Source organism: Caloenas nicobarica, chromosome 20, assembly GCF_036013445.1.
Source record: "Caloenas nicobarica isolate bCalNic1 chromosome 20, bCalNic1.hap1, whole genome shotgun sequence".
Classification (NCBI taxonomy): domain Eukaryota; kingdom Metazoa; phylum Chordata; class Aves; order Columbiformes; family Columbidae; genus Caloenas; species Caloenas nicobarica.
This window is the reverse complement of record NC_088264.1, coordinates 6,554,741-6,578,563: the sequence shown is the minus strand read 5'-3', so window position 1 is coordinate 6,578,563 and position 23,823 is coordinate 6,554,741. Positions and strand designations below refer to the sequence as shown.

At 38.6% G+C, this 23,823-nt stretch overlaps 1 protein-coding gene across 2 annotated transcripts in view; it reads left to right on the top strand.

The window, feature by feature from the left end:
• Window positions 1-23,823, top strand: part of KIFAP3 (kinesin associated protein 3) — a 69,411-nt gene that overhangs the window by 4,954 nt on the left and 40,634 nt on the right. The window contains exons 2-11 of one of the 2 annotated variants that reach the window (XM_065648994.1): window positions 189-320; window positions 1,582-1,736; window positions 1,951-2,006; window positions 2,505-2,646; window positions 4,198-4,297; window positions 5,051-5,175; window positions 5,634-5,732; window positions 6,440-6,618; window positions 8,991-9,153; window positions 23,065-23,165. In XM_065648994.1, the coding sequence (XP_065505066.1) occupies window positions 189-320; window positions 1,582-1,736; window positions 1,951-2,006; window positions 2,505-2,646; window positions 4,198-4,297; window positions 5,051-5,175; window positions 5,634-5,732; window positions 6,440-6,618; window positions 8,991-9,153; window positions 23,065-23,165 (1,252 nt within the window). Of the gene's footprint in view, window positions 1-188; window positions 326-1,581; window positions 1,737-1,950; window positions 2,007-2,504; window positions 2,647-4,197; window positions 4,298-5,050; window positions 5,176-5,633; window positions 5,733-6,439; window positions 6,619-8,990; window positions 9,154-23,064; window positions 23,166-23,823 lie in introns of those variants that run through there. The other variant, XM_065648995.1, reaches the window with a different exon arrangement.

Genomic DNA, 23,823 nt, shown 5'->3' with positions numbered 1-23,823 from the left:
TATTAGAGGCAATACTCAAGAATACGCCACTAGCACTAAGGTTTGATGCAGCTGTGTGGAAGGAGGGCAATGCTTGGGTGTAGAGTCTGGATGAAAGTAGAGACAGATTGTTGTTACTGATCTGTGTAGTGGTATGTTTTCTGAACTTTTCATTTAATCAATAATTTTTTTTTTGTTCTTCACATCAGGAAGGTAAAAGGAGGCAACATAGATGTGCATCCATCTGAGAAAGCCCTCATTGTCCACTATGAAGTGGAAGCAACAATTGTGGGAGAACTGGGAGACCCCATGCTGGGGGAGCGCAAGGAATGTCAGAAAATGTAAGGTCATAGCAAGTTCTGATAGCTTTTTCTGTTTTTCATAAAGTCATAAATTCAGTAACTCAAAGCATCAACAGCCTGTAAGAATTAATACTTTCTAATCTTTATAAAACATAGTACTAGATTAGTGGAGGCTTAAGAAGCCAGGAAGTAGCATGTGCCTAGGAAGGTTAACATCTAAAACACATGTTGTAAACTGCTTTTCATCCATGTAAAGTACATCCATGTATTTTAAGGTGTTTTGTAAAGAAAAGCAATTATTCCCATTCTATGTGGTGGGAACTTGAGGTATAGAAAAGTGAAGTGATTGGTTCCTACTCAAATGATGGTTAATGTTGGAGCAAGTGATAGTATTAAACCTTCGGCAGGCTTGTGCTCTAGCTGTTGGCTCTCCTGGTTTTTTATCTGTTACCCCTTCTAGTAATTTCACTACAGTATCTGCATTTTAGTTTTGCCTGGTATTTTAAGAGCATTAGAACATTCCCTATTGGAAAAGTCCAGAGAACTATTATACCTTCAGTTTCCAAGTTGCAAGTTTGGATCTTTCCTAGGTTTATTTTAGCTCCATGCTTAATTATTTGTGAAAATTTGAGCTGAAGTGGCTACGTGTGTGAGTGCATGTAAGAATAATTGAGGAAGAAAAAGAGAATCCTTAAATTGTCTAAAATTTTTGAAGATATCAGGAATGTTCACCTGTTTTCAGATGAATCAGCATAACTTGCATCCGCAAAGCAGCGGAACTCCTTTTCGATCTATCCTATTGTTAATGCCCACAGATTTCTTACTGCTTGTGGACCTGGCTACAGGTCTGTCAGAGCTGTGGGAGACTCTTGACACTGCATCTGCAGGCACTGCAAGAGAACCTTCCTGTGTAGCCAACTCCCATAGCTGTTCCTCATTCTGGATTTTTTGTGTATGCTGTACTCCCTTGCAGTCCTGTGCACTTTTTGGGGGCTATATTGCAAATAAATTACTGGCTGCTGTGTCTCAGATGGTTATAAGGGATCTGTTCATACAGTTGCACTTAGTGTTGCTGCTTGACAGCTGATGGACAGTTATACTCTGTCAAATCTGTTTGACAGTTTGCCATTTGGAGTTGAAGAGAGCCACTGCTCTGGTGTTACCTTTGTAAGCCATGGCACCAGCATTGAGGGTATCAGGATCATTTCTGCTTGAATAAATCAATGACTGTATAAACATAAATCAAAGGACTGAAGATACAAAAAGTAAAAAACTGAAGAGAGACCTATCTGTGTTGCAGAATTCGGCTGAAGAGTCTTAATGCAAATACAGACATTACTTCCCTGGCTCGAAAGGTGGTTGAAGAATGCAAGCTCATTCGCCCCTCCAAACTTGCAGAAGTAGAACAGCTGTTGTACTACCTACAGAACCGCAGAGATGCCTCAGCGGGAAAAGGTAGAGGTTCCTATCTTAATAGGAACAAAGCAGCTTGGGACTGGAGTGCTTCATCATTGAATAACTGCTATGTGAGGTTTTTCTAGCTGAGGTCCTAACTTATATGATGTACAAGTTCTTCCGAAATAATGAGAGTGGGAAAGCTGTATAGTTAAATCACACTTTGTCTGTGAATATGCAGAACTTAACTGCAACCATGTCTTTTTCTTTATAGAAAAGAAAGAGAAATCCAATAAGCCAAAAGATCCACCCCCATTTGAAGGAATGGAGGTAAATATTGGTGTTAGAACAGAAACGCAAAATCCATTTACTTTTTAAGTAAGCAGTTATATAAAGGGGAGCGGGGGGAATAAATGATGAATTCTGGGTTTTTTGCTTCTTGTTTTTTAAACAAAGAACTTGGTTTGGAAATATTGCACAATGGAATAAAAATAATCTCCATAAAGGGTAAAATATTTGACTTGCATACTCCCCTCTCCAAGTATAGCACGCAGCAGGACAGCAAGTGAGGTCTGGAACATCGGACAGGACTCAGGGAGTCATGTCTGAGCATCCTTTGTTTTGTGTAATTAAAACATCTCAGATTTCCTGGTGTTTGTTGGCAGTGATTCTGGATGCGTTGATTTTTTTTTTTTTCCTTTGTATTTTATTTTTCCTAAGATCTTAACTCAAAGCTGTGCACTCTTTTGTCTTGTGATTGAATAACATTGTGATTGATGGCGAATTGTCATCTCTCTCTGTTAAACCCTTGCTTATGGCTGCTTTCAGATTGATGAAGTTGCCAATATCAATGACATGGATGAGTACATTGAGTTACTATATGAGGACATTCCTGACAAGGTGCGTGGCTCTGCCCTCATCCTGCAGCTGGCTAGGAATCCTGATAATTTGGAAGAACTGCTTATCAATGGTAATGTTAAAACACAATGGTAACTTCTCTTAATGTTGTGCTGTGCATTTGTGGTGCTTTCTTCTCAACGGAAAAGTAGTTCACCTTTATTTTGGGATTTTCCCTAGTTTGCTAGGCTTTGATTCTTAGTACATAATAAGCTGGTTGAATCTCTCTACAAATGGATGCTTCTTAGACTGTTCTTAGGTGGGCCTAACCTTGATAGGCTTCTGCTGTTTTTTCTGATCCTGGTTATTTTGATGTTTAATTAACTTCAGTTGGCATTGCTGCTGGAAATGAGAGTGTAGAGTTGTATCCAACTCTGGACATTCTTTGATCCTGAAGATCATGAAACTTGTTTTGAAAATGGGATTTGGAGGCTGACATAAATACAGGTTTCTAGTTTCCAAGAGAATTAATAAATTAAATGTAGATGCATCACTGAAGTATTTCACTAGCACACCATACTCTTTTTGCTTATGGATCCATATTAAAATCTTATCAGAATGCATGATATGACGTTCACATTGCTGTCATTTTGTGCCTGCGTACATATGTGCAGTGCCATGCGCATTTTGAGAATTACATTAGTGTGGAATAGTGTGTGTTTGTAAATACGTATGTGTACATGTATATACATTCTTGTTTCCCATTGCCCCCTCTCTTCCGGGGAGAAAAGAGGACCTTATAGTCTGTAAAGGTGTCAGACAAACAAAAGATAAGGGCAATACAAACCAGACCTCTAAAGTGATGGTAGGTTCATGTCTTGTTAATTTAGTAGGTTTTTTTTCCCTTGCCCCCTTTCTTTTTTACTGAGCCCCTGTACCCCCACATTCCTCGAGTAAATTATGACTTCAGCGTGTACTTTACCCAGGCAAGATTAATGTAAGAACTGGGATGGGAGGGGAATGGTAAGCCATGAATTAATGGCTTGTCCCCAGGAGTTGTTGCGAATATTGCAGTGCTTGGAATTGCCAGTTCTCTGGTTCTCTCTCACAACTGCCTTTCTCACTCTGATCACGTAACGTGGTGGATCTGAAGAGGGTTTAGATAGGGCAAAGGGACGGAAAAGATGAATGGTTCAGAGAGGAAAAGTAAGCTGAAGAACGACAAGAAGAAAATAGAAACCGAATTATTAATTAACACAAATTTACTATAAGGTGGGGGTGGCAGAAATAAATAGAAATAAGTGGATGAAAAATTATAGTTGTCAAGGTAGAAAATAAAGGGGATTTGGAAGTGAACATGGTGATGTTTTAGGTAGGGGCCACAGTGTAGTATGAAACATACAGATGGCAGAGACCAGGAGATCTTAAGGTTAGTGGAAGTATTAAGATGACCTTAAGTGTTTGGTCGCAGTTTCCTTGCGTGTCGCTCCTTCTTAGAGCTTGTGACTGGATGACCACCCTGGATGCTCTGTTTTATAATAGTACCATCTCCGAACAGAACTTGTGAGCAGTGTTGCATGTTAAAGTGAGATAACTCTGAAAACCTTCCATTAGAAAACTGTACAATAAGGTGTATTCAAATTCTGAGTCTCACAAGACAAAAAATGCTGATGTGTCACTTCAGAAACTGCCCTGGGTGCATTGGCTAGAGTGCTGAGGGAAGACTGGAAACAAAGCGTGGAACTTGCTACCAATATAATTTATATTTTCTTCTGCTTTTCAAGGTGAGTGCAGAGTTCCTATGTATAGGGACATAAGAAACTTCTCTCTCCTTAGTGGTTTTTCATTTGTTCTCTGCAATGTACTACAAAACCTCACTGAAACAGGAAAAAATATGCTGAGATGGAAACACACTTGTGAGAAATGACAAAATTGAGGCACAAAAAGAACGCCCATGGTGAGGCAGTGTGTAGTAGTTCTGGGAAGAAACTAGTAAGGATTCTGACCCATAGCTTATAGGCTGAGCTGCTGCCTTTTATTTCCCTCAGCATTCGTACAGGAAAGAAACAGTATTCCAAACTGAGTGCTTGCTCTTATTTAGATATGCCAGTGTTTCAGCATACTCTCCCTAGAAATAATTCAAATGGAATTTGCATTGCAAATTGATTTTAGACCTCTGTTAAATTTATGATGAATAGAGGGTCCTCTGAAGCACTTATAATATGAAAAGTGGGACTGATTGGCAAACATTTTCCTTTACGCATGAAAATCGGAATGTGTTTTTGTCTTGGCTTGGAACAACACGTTGTTTCTTGTCCTTCTACAAGTGTGGAAAAAATATTCATGTTTTCAGGAATTGTTTTTGTTTTGAAATAGTTTTCCAACAGAGAAGTGTTATAAGGGGGCATAGAATAAGTATGTTTTTTTAATAGTTCATGTGGTGCACTGTTGGGACATTGCTACCATAGATGTCAAAACAGATTTGGGGTTGTTTGCATTTATATTTTTCCTCACAAGTGTTTTTTCCTCTAACGTAGTTTTTCTCAATTTCATGGAATAATCACACACTACAAAATTGGAGCTCTGTGTATGAATATCATAGACCATGAACTGAAAAGACATGAGCTTTGGCAGGAAGAACTTGCTAAAAAGAAGAAAGCTGATATCCTTTTGACATACTGGGGCAGCTTGATGGCTTCTGACTGGCCTTGATAGCTGTTGCTGAGTTATACAAGGCGAGCATACAGCAATTTCTGTGCAAGTAGTGCGAAATATAATTGCAGATATGTAAAAGACCAAGAGTAAGAAGTATGGGCTGGTGAAGGGATTAAGCTGGATTTACTAAAACACAACAAGAAAAAAAAAAGTTTTATTTTATCGGCAGTATGTCTTTGGAACATTTTTGCTGACTCTTAGGATGTAATACATCCAGGACTAAGAGGACATAAAAACCCCATGCTGTAGATTACAGGTGTAGCAAGCTGTTGCTGAGGTAGTGGCTTTACCCTGGCTATTCCACAGATCTCTTGTTTTTTGCTAGTGATTGAATAACACCTTTGAGAACAATAGTCATCTGGACTGTATAGCTTTTATCTAAACTCCTTAACTTCTGCTATTTACTTGATGAAGATCCTGAAAATCAAACGCTGAAAAAGGACTATGAGAAAACTTATAAGAAATATCAAGGGCTGGTTGTAAAGCAGGAACAGCTGCTCCGAGGTACCAAATCCAAATAGCAAATTATTTTCTTGTTGGTGAAGGTGGGTAGAGGGTTTTACTGGATGCTTGTTATAACCAGGATGTCTTAAACATACTGAATGTGTGGATGAATATGCAAGAGCATTGCCAAAGAACAGGGAGAAGATGGGTACTTAATCATATTGTTTGACAGTATGTTAACAATTTTTAAAAGTGATCTGTCAGTCTTAGAGGAAAAAGAGCAAAAGTGATCCACTTAACTTTGCCTTGTTCATTATGTTGGTTTGGGAGGAGTTGGACATTCTGGGTTTGTACATTTGATTTGGGTTTTTTAACTTAGCCTGTACCTGACTCAAGTTGAATAGTTACTCTATCTCGTTTTTGTGCTGAAGTACACTTAATTTTAGATTGAAATTATCTGAGTGGCAAAGCTTTCCGAAGAAGGCCGTTTTAATGGTTACTATTAAAATTGAAAGAAAAAAAAAATATAAAAATCTTCTAGTGATCATAATTTTTTTTTTCAAAGCCACTATTAGCATTAATCTTCTTAATGCTTTCTGTTTATAAACAGGAATAAAAAACGTTCATGGTCAATTTCCTTCAAAATGCACTGGGAAGGGAGTGGAATGCTTCTGAAAATCTTGTCTTAAGCACTTAGTATCTATATAGAGACTTGTTTAGTTCTATTGTCTTTGATCTGTTGGTATGATTTGTATTGGATTTGTTAGTTGCACTTTACCTGCTCCTAAATCTTGCTGAGGATACTCGCACTGAGCTGAAGATGAGAAACAAGAACATTGTCCATATGTTAGTGAAAGCACTGGACCGTGATAATTTTGAGCTGCTTATCCTGGTTGTATCCTTCTTGAAGAAACTCAGCATTTTTATGGAGAACAAAAATGATATGGTAAGGCTCACAGCACTCTACTGCAATATTGGAAAGTTATGGACTCTGAAAACTTTTTGTGGTTGGAGGGAAGAGGGAGATATGTCTGTCCCCACCCTAGATTTCCATAGCACTGATTATCGTCTTTTGTTACTAGTAAAATGAGTAAAGGAAAATAAGTACAACATCCAGCTGTAACATACTGCAAAAGTTTTTGAAGAACTGTCATCCCAAACAGTGAAGACACCTCAAAATATGATACATGAAATTCCAAATTTTGAACTTAGCACCCTGAAGTCCTGTCATACCCCCACTTCTAGAGATGCCCATGACCCTTTCCCCTGACTAGACTCTTATGGCAACATATTATTGTCTCTGCCATGTATTGTCTTGGAAAGAGAGGTAGTTATCCTTTTGCGGTTTGCTAGACTATTTTGCTTATTTCCTAGGTCAGCTTGGTCTTCAAAGGCACCTCACAACTGTTCCTTCATGGTGCCAGTAGCTCTTAAGAACTCAACGCAGTGTTATTCTTTGTAAGCTTTTTTTAGGCAAAGGCTCAAACTTCTGGAATTATAGCTTTGTGTGTGTGTGTGTGTGACTTTAAGCTCTAGCCAGGTACCTCCTTTACTGATTTCCCAATGGCTTTTATTAGATACATGCCTTTACTTCTGTGCCTTTATGCCAGTTTGTAAAATGAAAATGATAAATTCTCGTTATCCAAGAGGTAATCTGAGATTAATGTTACACTTAGATTGTGAGATGAAAAGATCTGTTTAAATGCAATAGAAAATTAATTGCATTTTTATTACTGAACTGTCATTCACACACATACGCACTGAACACTGCAGAGAAGAGGTATCTCCTTTATTTATGTATGGGTGTCCTATTTCTTAACAAAAGTCAGACAGCAAGCATGCATTTTTGGAGGTATGTAGACTGTTTATCAAGTGATTGGTCGTTGATTTAGTTTATACTTGTGTAGTGCCCTGAAGGACTTTATTAGGAAAATAACGATTAGCTCTCCAGCCCACTGATTTGCTGGCACACTTTCCACATTCCATTTGATTTGGTGGAAAGACAAATGAAACAAAATTGTTGAATTGATTTTACTGCAGAGTGTTTTAACAGTTTTGAAAACACTTTTGGAAAGGTTTGTATGCTTCAGGTCAGCTGTCTGTTGGAGCATTTCTTACTGATAATAAAGATGATACATTATCTCCACAGTGTTATCAAGGAAAGGTATGAATGAAGGAGAAAGTGTTCTAATATTTATATCAGGTGCTAACACAAACATTTCAAAGGCAAAACTAACCAAGATTCATTGTGCAATGCCTGATTCTAAGTAAAAATGAATAATCCACATATATTTATAGAATATTCTTTCCTTTGGTGTTCAAGTACCATATTAAATTTAAAGCAGTGAAGTAGGAGTTCTTGCTATCTGATTGTTTCTGATCAAAGGCATCCAGTCAGTAGTTTGGTTATTGCACTACGCCGTGTAGGGAGAGCTGTACTTGCTTTTCCTAGTATTTATTCTGTGTATTTATAACTGGAAGGCTAGGTACGTGCATGCAAAAGTTTGAAGAATGCAAAGTAATTTTATCTGCCTCCTTCTGGCCAAAGAAGGTTCTGGGAAACAAAGACAGTATGCATTTAAAAGATTATGTCAAATAAAACCAGAGAAATGTTGCTTAAAAATGATAAAAACTTTCTGAAGTCTTGCCAGTCAATGGTCAGATGTCTTTTCTGGCTGGTAAAGTGAACACGATCTCAGGAACTGATGCAAATTCTCAGTTCCTGGATTCCACTTTTTAATTTGAAAGTGATACATGTTTCAAGATGACTTTCATACTTTTATTAAATTAATGTAGGGGGTGGCATGCCTCTTCTGAGAGCACATGTGAAGTTCTGTCTAGGGATTTATTTGAAATTCAGGATGAAAGGTCTGAAATTCTTTGTCGATGCTAATTTTCTGTCTGTCTTGGTTGGGTATGTCTTTGTCTCTAATTGCTCTAGTTGCTACAGACTTACTTGTGTTTAAGTTTAAATGAGTCTGTCCCCTGCCCCCAACTGAGTCTTGCAAGTGATGCCTTGACCACATTCTTGCATTATTCCAACTGTGAGGAATATTTCCAAGACATCTGAACTGTTCAATTCAAAATCTTTTTTTAATCAACATTACCCAGTAACCCAATCTAGAAGACTTCAACCACGAAGACATAAGCAAAGCTGCTTCAGATGGAAGATGCATTGATAGTCACTATTATGGGTACAAATTGGATATGTATTTGCTACGCGTGCGTATGAATATATAACGTGCTGAGAGGGCTTTTACATTGAAGACAAAGCTAAGTTTGAATGCATTGTGGATTTTTCTTTTTCTTGATACACAGGTTGAAATGGATATTGTTGAAAAACTTGTGAAAATGGTACCCTGTGAACATGAAGACCTGCTGAACATCACTCTTCGACTCTTACTAAATCTCTCCTTTGACACAGGCCTGAGAAATAAAATGGTACAAGTTGGTCTGCTTCCCAAACTCACTGCACTTCTAGGTATGTTTTCTCTTAACATTTCAGTAGGGACAATGAACTGTTTGCATCATGATACAGCGCGCCTAAAAGTTGCTACATCACTTTTCTCTTTGCCAAAGAGCTTCCTCATTACTCTCAACTTTTTATCATTCAAATAATCTTTTCAGCTGCAGGTTTAAATGGAAGTTTAAAATAATGTGTTTCTCAGTAGATTTATTCCTAGATTCTCTTAAGCTCCTGAATGAGTCTTCTGGTCATTAAAAATAACTTTGATAGCTACCTGAAAACACGAGTGATTGTTGTAATTTTGGGGGAGCATGTAGGAAAAATAGCCAGCAACTTTACAGAGCTTAGCTGATGGAGATAGCAACTACCTCTCTCTCTTTTTTTTTTTTTTATGAAGCTTGATATATCTGCTGCCTCTTGTTACCTTAATGGTCCAGATAGAGAGATCAGAAATTTCCCAGCTTTCTCAGCTTCAACTCTAGGCAGTGCTGATTTTTTTAGACTTTCAGCTTGACAGTCTGTAACTTGTATTATGATCATATGAGTACTTCAGATACAAGTGAAACTTTTTGTTGTCCATAGGGGAAAGCCATGGAGACAATAAGGAGTTTGGGAAAATGCAGAGGATTGTCCTATTTGATCATTGTTGTATGCTGGAGTTCTCAGGAGGGAGTTTTTTATTGCTCTTTGTGTGTTCTTTGGCTGATACTAGCTAGAGGTCCCTCTGGTAGATACGCTAAATGTTTAGCAGGATTTGTCCATAAGAATTGCTGAGCGCTCATTTTTAAGTGGGAAGCGAGGATCTTGTATTGTGGAGCCCTAAATGTGTGAAACACTGATGCAAGACATTGTTAAAGCTTTCTGAGATCTGTTGGGCCTGGGAGGTGCTAAATCCAGTGCAGCTGGTGTATCCAGATGTGATGGAACAAGTGGAATGCAATAGTAAATCTGTGAGCTTTCTGTCCTAGCTTTGTATAGTCTCTCAGGATTGTTTGCCTTCTCAATTTTACATTCAGCCTCAACATGGCTTTATTGCTGTTTAGTACACAAGTTAATCCTGTGAAAACTTAAACTGCTTTGGAAGCCTTAATCCTGTTGGTGATAAGTATAACAGCTACCTGATATATCCTGAAATGCGTCAGTTCTTTTTATGCTTTCTGCCGCACAACCATGTTTGCGCTTGATATCCTCCTCTGGGCTGAGCTAGGAGGAAGAAGAAAAATGGCATTTGGAATCCCTCTTCTTTAAACTTTTTTTTTTTTTCCTTCAGATAATGTTATTTGGCAGTGAACTGAGAAGCAGAGGCTGGTCAAGAAATACGCTTTCTCTCATTTGAGAGGGGATCTGGCTAGATAGCCTGGTTCAGCTTGGATTGCAAGCCTTTTAGAGCAGGAACTTGTCTCTTATTTGTTTGTACAGCAGCTGGCACTATGGTCTAAGGCTTCTAGGTGCTTGTCACTCCAAGCAATGGCATGACACAAATCACTGCAAAGTCCCTGCTCCCAGGAATTCCCCATTTAATATTCTAGTCAGACTAAACTCATCAGTTAAATATCTGCTCTCTAGTGTCTGATTCTAATGTGGGGAGGAGAATTTCTTTTCAAACGCCATTCTCTTAGACTTGTAGGTAGGCCTTTGTGAAAGGCTGTTTAGCTCAGAACTGGCTGCTAAAATTGCAGTCTGTTCCTGAAGTGGCTGTAAGGGTAATCTACAGCGAGTTCTGCTTGTACTTCCAGAAGCTTCACTGTCTGTTTAGCTCCACAGGCAGTGGTTCTTTTCTTGACGTGTTTGACCCTTTTTCTTGGGTTGTTTTTTTTTGTTTGTTTTTCGGGGGGTTTTTTTGTGTTTTGTTGTTTTTTATTCCATAAAGGCATGTGCCGTTTGCTCTAGCTTCTCCTTGTAGAATTGCATGATACTGATTTTGCAGTGTGCTGGTTAGAAAATGTAGGTAGAAATATTGTGTATTACTTGTTTCTTAAGTCAGCCCTGTAATTTGTGAGACTCTCTTGATAGGGTGATGCAAATAATTCTCTAATACATGGTTTTATGTATCCTGTCTCAGGAAAGCCTACAACCTTAATAACAATCATGTGCTGGATGCCCCTTTTATATAGGTTACTTGGGTATTAAACACACATTATTCAAGTCGGTACCATTTGGCTTACACTTGCAGGTTAAGTTAAAGTGCTAACACAGCTCAACAGCTGTTGACGAGTTACCATACAGCTCCTAATGCCAAAGGTCAGGTTTGTTGACTCAGCCTACTGAAATTTAACATTTGTGCATGCTGTGCCTTTGAGTCTTAAGCAATGGGTTTGAGATGAGGATAAATTAAGTGTTTAAGGGGAGAGTTGAGATTGCAAAGAATTAAAGGGTAGGATTTGTAAGGCAGCGGTTTACAGCGGAGCACTGAGGTGGCTGCAGTCTGCAGTTGTGGAAGACGTGCTGCTTTCCCAGGGACACTTGGTGGCCTGGGAGCAGGAACGCTCTAAATGTAGGTGGAGGCTGGAAGCGGAGGGGATGGACTGCGTATGGCTTGGATATGTTGGAGGAGGACCATGTTCTTTCTTTCCATCTCACTCCAGAGTGTTGAGGCTGCTGTTGAAAGCATGGATATGAGAAATTCTGCTTAGTCTTGGTTTCCATTTTAATTAGCCTTTTCTTTTTAATGGTGCCAATGTCTGGTTCTCCATGTAGCTTTGCCAGTCAGCGCTGCTTGCTAGTTTTCGTGGCTTTTCTTCACAAGTCTGAAGTATTGTATATGACAGGACTCCTCTTGCTCCCTCCAGGCACCCAAGTTAATCAACTACAACTGATCTTTGTTATGCTCTGAATCTCAAAGAATTGGGTGCAGTTGAGGGAAAACTGGCTTCAGATTGGAGATCGGAAGCTGGAGCAGAGCTGTGGAGGCCTGTGAGATACAGCCTGCTGTATTCAGGTTTTTCCATACTCAAGCTGCTTAAAGAGGTCTGAAAAGAGATTTTGTTGATTTGTGTGACTTCAGTTCTTTAAGAAAACCTTGTAGTTGTTGAGTCAGGGCCTGACAGGACATTATTTGTACTTGTGGCTTTGCTTTAATACTTAAAAATTATATTTACAGAGTGATCTTTGTTTTGTATTTATTCTCTGTGTGAATGCCTTATGTGCTAGTGTGTGTGAATGGCTTCAGTGGATTAAGGTGAGAATTCACGTGAATTCACCAAGTGGTTTAAACTAGATGTTTGCCTGAAATGTGGTAAACTGCTAGGAAATAGATTCTCTAACAGAAACACAGATTCAGTGCCCTCTAATCATGACTTCAGAAGGAGGGACCTAAGCAGCATGCTATAGACTATTCTGTGGAGGTTTGCTTCATTCTTACAGTCATCTCATTTTGCTTTGCATGGCATAATTCAATTGCAGTGGAGTAGAGAAGTGACTTGCTCCAAATGAACTAGAGTTTGGTGGTTAGTGTGTTCACTTGTGCAAAGTGAAGAGGGGAAGGGGGAAGATGTAGAGCTGAACTTCAAGAAAACAGATTCGCATCCTTCCTTTATCCCTCAGAATGCTGCTTTTCCACTGTTGAACAGAAAGGAAATGTTACCCTGTTTCATAATTCTTCCCCTGGATGTGTGATTGGTTTCAAAAGTAAATGCCCTGGCAGCAAACAGAAGAAAACATTGTCTACAAGGAAGAATAAAAACCCCTCACTTCTTGTTTGGACCAAATCCACTTTGTTTTTCAGTTAACTGGCCAAACCAAATACAAAACTTTTAGTACAGCCCTCTTAAATATATGCACAGCTTGTGATTCACGTTCTTCTAATAAGGATGCTATTTTGTGCTGTGTCTGAGTGGTTTCTTACCCTTTGTGAAGCGAGACAAATAGTTCTCCATTCTCCATGAGAACAGCAGGCAGTTTGTACAGCAGAACCAGCTGGGTGCTGCTGTGTGTGTTACAGAGCCTGCAAACTCTTCTTGGTGGACCCCTGTTCAGAAGGAGCTGCTTGGCACTATGCAGGTGTGGCAGGCAGTGCTGGGGTTTCTGTGTCCACCCATGAGTTCGTTATTCCCCCTGAAAGGATATAAATGATAGGAAATAGTGCAAAAGCTGTTGCAGTGGGAACTGTGGTGCTGCATAAAGGAGCAAACTTTTTTTTTCTATGATGTGTGCATTCATCCCTTTGAGCTGCTGGGCAGTTCTTACGTGTACTGATGCATGTCGTCTTGAAATGTCATTTACTTGCATTCACTTCCCAGTGCAAGCCATGATTAAAGAATGAAAACCCATGATGCTTGGAAGTCAGGCTGAAGTGTCTCTCCTTGGTTGCTCAGAATTACTAGCTGCTTTGAAAAATCGAGGGCTGATTGAACACAGGTATTGGTGAGCTGAAAATTGGGTGGGTCGCAAAACAGTTGCAAATCAGGCCCAAATGGGGCATGTAGTGCAGAAGGGTTGTGCACGTGGCTGTGAAAGTGTTACACAGTGCCAGGATGTTCAGTCTCAAAAAGGTTTTGGGTGGTGATGAATGTCTTGGGTTATGTTTTTCAGTACAGACTACAGTGACTGAAAGAAAATTGGCTTTGTGGATTTGTGTTCAGCCAAGTAGACAAGTGTTTGTTATACAACACTCTGAAACATGGTGTGATCAGTCCAAAGGAGCAATAGTACCGTTTTGCTAGTCACACTATATATTGAGCCGAAATGCCTTATTAATGGGAGCATCCTGGCCTGATGTTCTGAATTTCTTGGTGTTCCAACTCTTTGTATCAGCACACTGAGAAGAAGTAGCCGCCTGATCTTATGTAGAAGTCTAAGGGCTGTGCAACAGTTTGCAAACTCCAAAGTAAGTCACACATCTATTATAAGTTCTTTATTTAGACTGGAGATAGCCAGAGCAGAGGGTAACGTTTACGGTCTGAGTTAGTCCTCACTGAAGAGTCTGCCTTCACTAGGTTCATTGATAGAATTTTTGAGAGTTTTATTATCTAAAATATTTTCTGGAAACTGCTGATATTCCTCTAATATTTTTCCATTCTTTACAGTTTAGGTTTAATGAGCAATCAAAGAATTGCCAGACAGTTGTATGTTTGGTTTCCTAACAATCAAATCTTGATATGGTATGCAGCCAAGCTGGATTATATGTTGACTGCTATTTAAAAACCCAAGAAGTACTTTGCTCTCTAATTAACGGACTGCTGTGGGGTTTTAATGTTCTATGCCTTTTATGAAAGTTTCTTTTAAGAAGGCTTAAAGTAGATGTGTTCCCTTTATGAGTTCACTTGGCCTTTTTGTAATGAACTTATTATGGAGCTTCACACATCTGTTGAAAAATGGAGCTTCTTATAGGCTACTGCAGTGTTTTTTCTGACTTTAACAGGGCTCGTTTATCCTATAAAGAAACATACATTTTCTTACCTGATCAAGTGAGCAAACAATAGGGGTCAGATGTGGCAAAGACCCTAACAAAAAGCACATGTCCAGCCATCAGAGTGAGGTAAAGTCATATCGGGATTGCTTGAAGTTATTAATGGCAGTAAAATTTATGCTTCCTCCTGTTTTCCCAATTAAATTGAGAAACCTTTTTTTCCTAAGGTGGCTCTGCAGCAGCTGGTTCCAATACTACTTGTGTGAATATTGCCTGGGGTGTCTCCATTCCTTTATAGTAGAGGCTGGCTGAAGCACATTAAGTAACAGTTCAACTACAGGGACCAGTCTGTTGGAAAGCAGTAATTATTAAGGGATTTATTTTAATGGTAGGGGTTTTTTTTAATTTGTGGTGAGTACAGCCTAGGCTTAAAAAAACCCAACCCATGACACCAAACAAACAAAAAAAAACCCCACCAAAAGAAACACAAAACAGAAACATGTCTTAACATTCAGTTTCTACATCTTTATTAGATGTGCAAATAAACCCAGCATGTCTAACTGACTTAAGGAGAGTGGTGGGTGCATGATATGTCTTAAAAAGCCAGCACTTAGATAACTATGGATTAGAGAGCTAACCTTAGTATTCTTAAAGAAATCTTCTGATGTTGAGAAATACAGAACTCCAAGTAGAGAGGCATCAATATCACTAATATTGTGTATGAAGCAAAAATAGAATCCCAACTATTTTTTTAAAGTAAAAGCCTTCACCAGATCTTTGCTTTGTGTTATTGGTATCAGGAAAGAATAACTGAAATTCATAACGTATAAGCTTATGTAAGTTTTTTGAGGTCTGTTGTCTAAGATTTTTCTGACTCCTTTACCACTGTCAGGAGTTGGAAACAAAGTGGGTTTCCATTTGGTAGCTTTTACAGGTGGAACCTGGCTAATCTGAACGCTCAGCCTTTCAGGTTCAGGTGAGTGAAAGCTCATGGCTGTGGTGTGCTGCTCACAAGCACATATGTAGTTAGCTGTGTTGTTAGCTTTTTTTAGTGAAAAGGATGACGTTGGTGTAACAAAATTAACTTCATGGGTCTTGCTGCTGTCCTAGGCACCTCTATTTTCAGCCAAGGACAGGAGTGGAGAGATGGCAGCAATCAAAAATGAGGGAGCCAAGTTGGTGGAAATTCACTCAACGGATAAATGGGAAGGTTTCCCTGAGCCTGGATGTCTATTGTGGAGCTTACAATATGTGACTGCATAATTAATTGAATTATTTTAATTGTTTCTTTGCATATTGCAAGAGCAAATTAATACTTATCAGCAAAAAGTAAATCTAGTCTTCTGCGTGAATTGTTGACATCTGAAAGCTTTACAGGGTTAACTTGAATGCCCAAAGCTTGACAGGACAGAAGTAACCAGCTCTCTTTTCTTGGAAAATCTCCATAAAGAAGGAGTGGGGCACTTCCACTAGTCTTCCTAATCTATGGTAAAATCTTCATAAAGCCTGTATGAGGACCAGGCTAGGAGAGAGAGGAGCATCTTTTCCAGAGCCCTTGTGAATAACCTGCAGGCAGAGGGATGGTCTTAAAGGATGACGTGGAACAATTTTGCAGGTGTAGAAGTCCCATAGAACCTGAGGCTTTTACAAGTTCAGATGTAAGGGGGAAGGTTACAGTCTGCTTTCCCTTTTGGAAATGTGGAAACATCTTAACTCAGGAGTTTCTGCTGTTTATCTAAGAGTGATCTGCTCCAGTGAAGGCGGCCAACTGCGGATTTCCCATGTCTGCAGTTGCGGAGGTGAGAAATCCTTTGTCAGTCGATAGTATTATCTTCAGACCCTTTGAGCTGATGGGCGAAGACATATGCTAACGTAATCTATTGCGCTATAGTGCTAGCATATTCTGTTCCTTTGGTCTTTGACATACAAATGCTTTGCAGGGTGGGTTACAATTTTACATATTCGAGTAGTCTCATTGCATAAAGAAAAACTTTCTTTGTGACGCTGGGGCCTCAAATGTCTCTTTATTCTTTTTGGAAAAGCTATCAGATCTGTGAGAAGCTTGTAGATCATCAGTGAATGACCTTTTAAATAACAAAACTGTAGTGTTTTCACAATAAGCGTAATACAATTGAATTATTTATCTTTTTTCCAAGACTTTGCCAGTAAGAGTGTGCTGGTGCTTGCACAGGAACAGTGTGTCTTGCATAATATGAAACTTAATTCTTGTTATCTGGAGACTCAAAAAGCTCAGCCAGAATTTAACTCCATGTTTTGGGCTTAGTAGATTTGAACTTCAGCTTTGTGCTTCACCAACTTTGAAACATGGGTAAAAACAGTTTCCATTTCAGTGCAGTGAATCATACCTTTCTCAAAATGAAAGGGAGCAAGGGAGCATCCTGGGTTTTTTATTTTTATTTTTTATTTTTCCTGTCTTTGAGCAGTAGTATTTTGAAATATGGCTGCACCATCCATTCAGAACCGAGGCTGCTCTGCTATGGAGCTGTGCACCCGCAGAGCCAGGAGCGTGGCAAACCTCCCCCCGCTTCCATTCCCGTTCAATTCCAAACAGGGAGATTGGAAGATTGGAAGAGTGGTTTTAGAGCAGACAAGTCTGAATATTTTCTAGTAGTTGTCATTGGAGCAGTTGATGTAGTTTAGTGAAATATAGTACAGATATGACAAAAATGATGCATGTCCTATAAATTTCCGTTTAATTGTATAGCATTTAATTTACGTAGCTTGGTGGGGACTTCTAAAGGAGCAGCTTTGTGTGGAATTTTTTCCACCTACTTTGGAAGTGGATGTTTTCTTAGTTTGACTCAAACTAAGAACTACCTCTTCTGATTTCCAGTTTATTTTAACAATGGTAGTGAATTCTTTTTCTGTCTCTTACTTTCTTCCTTGGTCATAGCTTGACTGAAAATGTAGTTCTTATTGTGGAAAAAAGGGAAGTAGCTTTATTTTCTTCAGGGATAATCCTATTGCCTCCTGTTTTCTCCCGAATTTATCTTTGGTTTGTTCAGTATGGGATATTAAAACAAATCATATCCCAATTTCTGTGTGAATTCATATGAGTTCAAGTATGGTCGTAGGACATTGTAAATAACAAAATATTTTTTTTTGTAGGAAGATCAAGCCTCAAAAAAGGACATATCTAAATATAGCAGTATATTTTCTACCCGGTGGCTATGCTGCTTTGTCTTCTACGATGAGCAATACTGTAGTGAGGTGTTTACTGTCTATTTTGCAGTCTGTCTTGCATAGAATTCCAGACAAAGAAATCGAACCTGAGGCTCCAGATGTGCAGCTTCATTTTTGTCTGTGGCTGTAACATTAAATAACTCAACCTAAATTAGTCATTTATTAGTCCTTTGGCTTAAAGATCATCATTATACTTTCTTCTTTATTTCCTACAATAAAATAGTTATCCATATTTCAGATGTGGCATGTACTTAGTTCTTTCGGGGAAATAAAAAAAAAACCCCAACCATGGTGAAATCAGGGTTTTAAGTTAGGCTTATGATATGAAGCCAGTTTCAAATAACATAAAGGTGGCACAGAAGAGGTTATTAGTATGTAATTAATATCATAATGTATTATTTACAATGCCTAGTCTCCTTGAGTATGAGCAGATTTGCAAATTCTTTCAGATTCTCTTGATAAAATAAACGGATATATCCAATACGATTTATATTTACATATGTAAATCAAACCAATATGTGTCTAAACCACACATGGAGTAACTTAACCCAACTGTTTCAGAACTGATTGCAAGGAATAATGTGGGGCAGAGGTACAGAGAGTTACCTTTCTATCGCTTTTTTGCTGAAGATCACTGCTGAATATGATACATGTGAATAAACTCTTGTTTTCTGACAGTAGTGTGAGACGGTATATAGAGCTGATATTCAGTTTGTGACATTTGTATCCATCTAGATTTCTTATTTGCTTAATTTTGTAGCAGATTTGACTCAAGATTATTAGAGTTTGAAACTGAAATAAAGATTCACTCTGCCATTTTAACAGGTATTTACCTTCGTTTGTGTTCTGGTTTTGATTTAGTGTAGTTAATGTTTTACACATGAGTCGAATAAAGGTGTATTTCATATCTAATGTGGAGACGTTGATGATTCCATTAGAAACGATGGCTACTCGAATTACTGATAGTGTTACATTTGAATAATTTAGTCCATAATTTGTATTCTCATTTTTACTTTAGCATTTGAAAGCTGAACCCTGCTGCTGCAATTCAAATTGGCATTTCAGTTTTACAGCTTTAGGGTTTCTCTTTTGTTATCCTCGAGCTAATGGAGGCTTTTTTCAGTTTAAGCTCACAAACTCAACCAAAATGTAGGACTTGATCTCGTGATCAATAAATAATTTTTTTCTCCTTTGGCTTCTGCTTCTAGTACCATTTAGATCTTTAACCTTAGTGAGAACTAGACATGGAATTCAGGTGTTGGTCCACAGAACTGGCACATGGCTTCTTATTAATGTTCAAAGGCTAAAAATCTGAAGCCATTTTGAACTCAGAACCCATCATGTATTTATTTCCCTCTCTAATTTGCAGAAAACTAGTTGTGAAAACAGCCCGAGGGACCTGATATTTTTCCATCCCAGCTGCTCCAGCTGAACTACAGCTGCAAAAAAAAAAAAAAAAAAAAATCTAAGTATTGTTTCTATAAACTGTTGAGTGTATTTTATAACACAATAATTCCCACAAAATCAGTAACTGCAGTTAATGACCGGTTTGTTAAGGCATTAACTGCGCTCAGCTGGGAATGACCAACTTCTCTGGAATGGCTGTATAAGAACTAAGGATAATTCAGTAACACTTTCAAATAATTATTTGGTTAATTAATGGTAAATTCTTGTGGAAATCCTATCAAAGTACTCGTGACCCCCACATTTAATATCCAATGAGTTCATTATGATTCATGTTTTATTGCTATAAATACCAGAAGAATCCTTAATGACTAGGCCGTTATTTTCCAGGGCTGCCCTTACCGCTTTAGGCCATTTGGCTATTCCACCTTCAGTCATAAAAATCTGATGCTCAAAACTACCCGCATTTGTAGGCCACAACTCTCTGGCACCCCACCAAAACTTTGGTGATTTTTATGAATGCGTTTGGCAGAGATCTGTTTTCTCTTTTTTTCTCTTGCTTTTTCTAGTTAGGGGAATAATTGATGCCTACTGTACCGAGTCATAAGGAAGTCTTTCTTGCAGTGTCTGCTTTTTCATGTGTGGCCCTCGGTACTGGTCAAAAATAATAGAAAAGGTATCACTTCCATGCTTTGGAAAGCTGTTCTCCAGCCAGGTACTGGGCATGGGCAGGGTTTGAAATTTTTCCAGCCAAGTCTCTAAACAATGTTTGACTTGGGGCTTTATTCATTAGCATTCAGATGAGTATAAAACAATAATAAAAAAGTAAGCTTGGTGCTGGCATATTCAAGTCAATAGGTGCCAGTTTATTTTTTAGAGTGAAGCCCTTATGTAAAAGGATGGCAGCTGGCTTGGTGGATTTTTCAAACAGTCTTGCTTCTTACTCTTTTATATAATCTTCAGCCTTAAGATGATGCTTAGTGTTTAAAATGCTGTAGATGTCAAATCTGTTCTCTTCCTAATTTTTTACTAACTACTTATGCACGATTTCCGGTCAGCTTTCCAATAGTCTGTGTGCTTCCTAGCTGAGCACAAGACTAACAATTGCATTAAACCACGCTGGCTGTGCTTAGCAACAACCACGTCCTCTTGATTTTTCTGAAGCATTTGATTCTTTGGATCATGAGTTGCCGCTGTTTTATATGAGAACTGAAAAAAATGGGGAGGTTCTGCTTTTTTTTTCCACCGAAGTGCTTCCACAGGGAAAATTGGACAGTGAAACTTCCAGAGATCAGCCTGAAATTTCTTCCTTTCTGGGAAATTAAAATGAAACGAAACTTAAATGCATGCACCATTAAATACTTAAAAACTGGTTTAGTTGCACACTGTTTTAGTTTTAGTTCTGTAGTTTAGTTCCATCTTCAAGTTAGTAGAATTAGGGTTTTTTTCTGCTTATTCACAGTTGAAAAATACTTTCTTGCTTAGCCTGAGCAGTAAATGCCTGTGACTGAGATGCTCTAAACCCTTCTCTGTTCCCTGTGTTGACAGTAGGACAGAGGAATTCAGGGAAAATGGGTCACTTAACTGCACAGCAAGAAGGAATTTAAATTAAACTCTTCTTTTTGAAACTGTAGCTGTCTTTGCCTTGTGTGTCATGAAATCTGCCTTATGGAACGTAATTCAGGAGAATGATTTAAGTGCCAGTCACTAAAAATCAACTCTTTGAGTTCATACAGATAAATTGATCTGAATTCTAGATATTCTTCACACTTTAGGATGTGTATCTAGGTCTTTTTGATTATTTTTGGTAGTTCAGAAACAGAGTCAGTGCTGTCATTCAGCAATGATACCCAAGGTGTTTAGGCATCAGAAAGATGGTTGTGACAGGCTGGACCTTTGAAAAAAGGGGAGAGAAAATTATGCAGAGGTTATTCTCAAAAAACAGAAGGCCTTTGCTGCTATAGTAGGCCATTTTATTTGAAAATAAGCTACCAATATTGCCAAATAGCAGGAAACTGCTATTGCTACCAAATGTAAGACTGCTGTAGCTGATGCTTCATCATAGCACAAATGAAGCTTGCAAAGTTGAGGAGTGAAAAAACCCCGTGAAGGACAGGTTAAACAGATAGAAAGTAACATCATTCTCGTTGACTGCCTGCCGGTTCATACCTGCGGAAGGGCTGGGCCCGCATCACTCTAGTTTGTTTTCCTCTTGCTGTTCTGGGGAACCAACTTTCCCACTTTTATACTGGCTTATCTCTTACTTCACGTGGTGTTTCCTGCATTATCCAGCAAAGTGTAATTGTGATTTGAGTCGTAAATTTGAGTCTTGATGTTTGAGTCTTAAATAGAGGCATAGAAAGAAGTGTTAAGAACAGTGGAAACAGCTCTTTTTTTCCTAGCCTCGTGAAATTTGAAGATATAATTTACTCTTTGAATTTTTATATTTGCTTAGGATAAGCCTTTAGCTGTAAGTATGGGAAGTTTGTTTTCATGTAACTGTTGTATTTCCAATGTCACTACAAGCGAATAGGTAGGTAGGATGACCAGTCACAAGAGAAGCACAGAAGATAAGAAACACTTTGTTTTGTTTGCCTAAAACAGAGCGTGTATGTTTTAGCAGCTATAGTACTTTCCATGCTTTTATTTTAATCAGAGCCTTTAATCAGAGCTTTCCGATTTGGGCGTTATCTTTTCCAGCTGTTAAAATGTGTGGAAGGTTGTGATACAAGTCACTTTTTTTTTTTTTAAACAGGTAAGAATCCAGAAGGATCTGAAAGGTCAGCTGTGTTTTTAGGTTTGGCTTGGGAAAGAATGCTTCACTGTTATATGGCAACTACCAAAAGGGTTTAGTGGGTCTTTTTTGGTAATTCAATTTTGAAAAAAGGCACGAATGTGCATTCTCAGGATAAGGGCATCATATCCTTGCTGCTTAAAGGAAATTCCAGCTCCAAATGATGTATGCAGAAGAAAAAATTAACTGTGTTGGTTGCTGTTTGAGGTCTTGATGCTTTGCCAAAGTGTTAAACAGAGATGTTCTTACTTAGCTGAAATACAAGTGGGAAGTAGGCTATTTCTGATCAGTTGTATAAGAACAGGGAGTAAATTCTGAGTTGGTGACCTATTACATCCTGGTGTAACTAATATAAATAGTCAGATGAACGTTTTATCCCATATATAGTCAGTATCCTGCTAATGTAGGGCTAGAGGAGAGCTCAGGAGACTGCTCAGTCCAGATTTCAGCAGTGAGTCAAGATCAAATTTGCATGCGTTGTTCTTAAACATTTGTCTGTTTAACTAAGTTGGTTTTATAGAACCTTTCAGTTGAATACTTTGCAGCCTACTCACATGAACTGCTCCAATTTTTCTTGAGAAGCTTTTTGTCTTTGGTACGTGTTAATGTGAAAATATACTAATGTCATCTTTGAAATGTATGAAACACAAAAGGCACCCAGAAGATAATATTATCTTTTAAGATAATAAAACAATCAGTATGTGACTGACTTGAAAGGCAATGGATTCCTTCTACACCACTTTTTAGTGGTAGTTATTATTTTTCTCTCTGGCATTGGTACATTCTTTATCATTTCACTTAGAGACAAACTAGTTGTGTCAACAGGAATATCCACTGTTAAAATTGGTGTTACATTTGATATTGAATTTCCTAGCTGGAAACTGATGAAGGCTTTCTCTGGATGGCCTTTCACAAATATATTCCTTGCGAAGTGGGGTTAAGGGTGTTTTGTGGTACTGTGGAGAGAAGGAGTAGTTAGCATTGCCTTTCCTCCCTCTTTGCAGAAATACATAGTTCATTTGGACAGACCAGGCAAGACCCTTTCATTAATGTTACGTCTCTGATTTAAATTTTTCCTCTATTAGCTAGGGCTTTATTGCTGTTTATTTTCCCTTTAAGTGTTTATAACACCTACAAAACCAGGCTTCTGTTAACATGGCTTTTTTTTTTCTCCTAGCAAATGAAAACTACAAACAAGTAGCAATGTGTATTCTGTATCACATCAGCATGGATGATCGCTTTAAATCGATGTTTGCGTACACAGACTGTATCCCACAGGTATGTGCTTTTATGCAGGATGAGGGGTAAGATGCAGCTTTCCTTGTTCTCTCTCCTCGTCGCTCATAGCAGAGCTCGCACTGACACCCACAGGTGAAAGTGGGAACGACCACGATGCTGCAGAGTTGGTGTTGAACCACCTACTCATGGGGCACCGACTGTTCTTGCTCTCTTTTAATGGTCCTCAGGAAAAGAATAAGTGACATATTCTCTGTCAGTGCTGCTAACGCTTGAGCTGCATCAATGAACTGGTAAAAAGACAGGTGAGCTGATGAATTTCTGCAGAAGATCAGGAATGCTTGAAAGAGATTAAAGCTTGTCCACAGCAGGTCCTTAGGGAACCTTGTGGAAAGAATTTCCTTTACTGTTTTAGGAGGCATTCTTTTCTAATCCCATTGGGTATCAAAATGTCAACGTCTCCAGTGTTACAGGATATGAACTGGAAACCAGCCAAGCTGTGTTACGTTGCTGCATGACAATTCCTCTTCCAACTGCAGGTGTGCACAACAGGGGAGGCTTGAAGTCTGTGGAAGGCTCTTCACTGATCTTTCAGGCTACAGTTTGTTGCATAACTCTTTGTCTCCAGTCATAGGCTTTGATCCAAGCACAGACACAATATCATGGGGTTTGGGGTTTTCTGTGTCTGATTTTTTTGGTT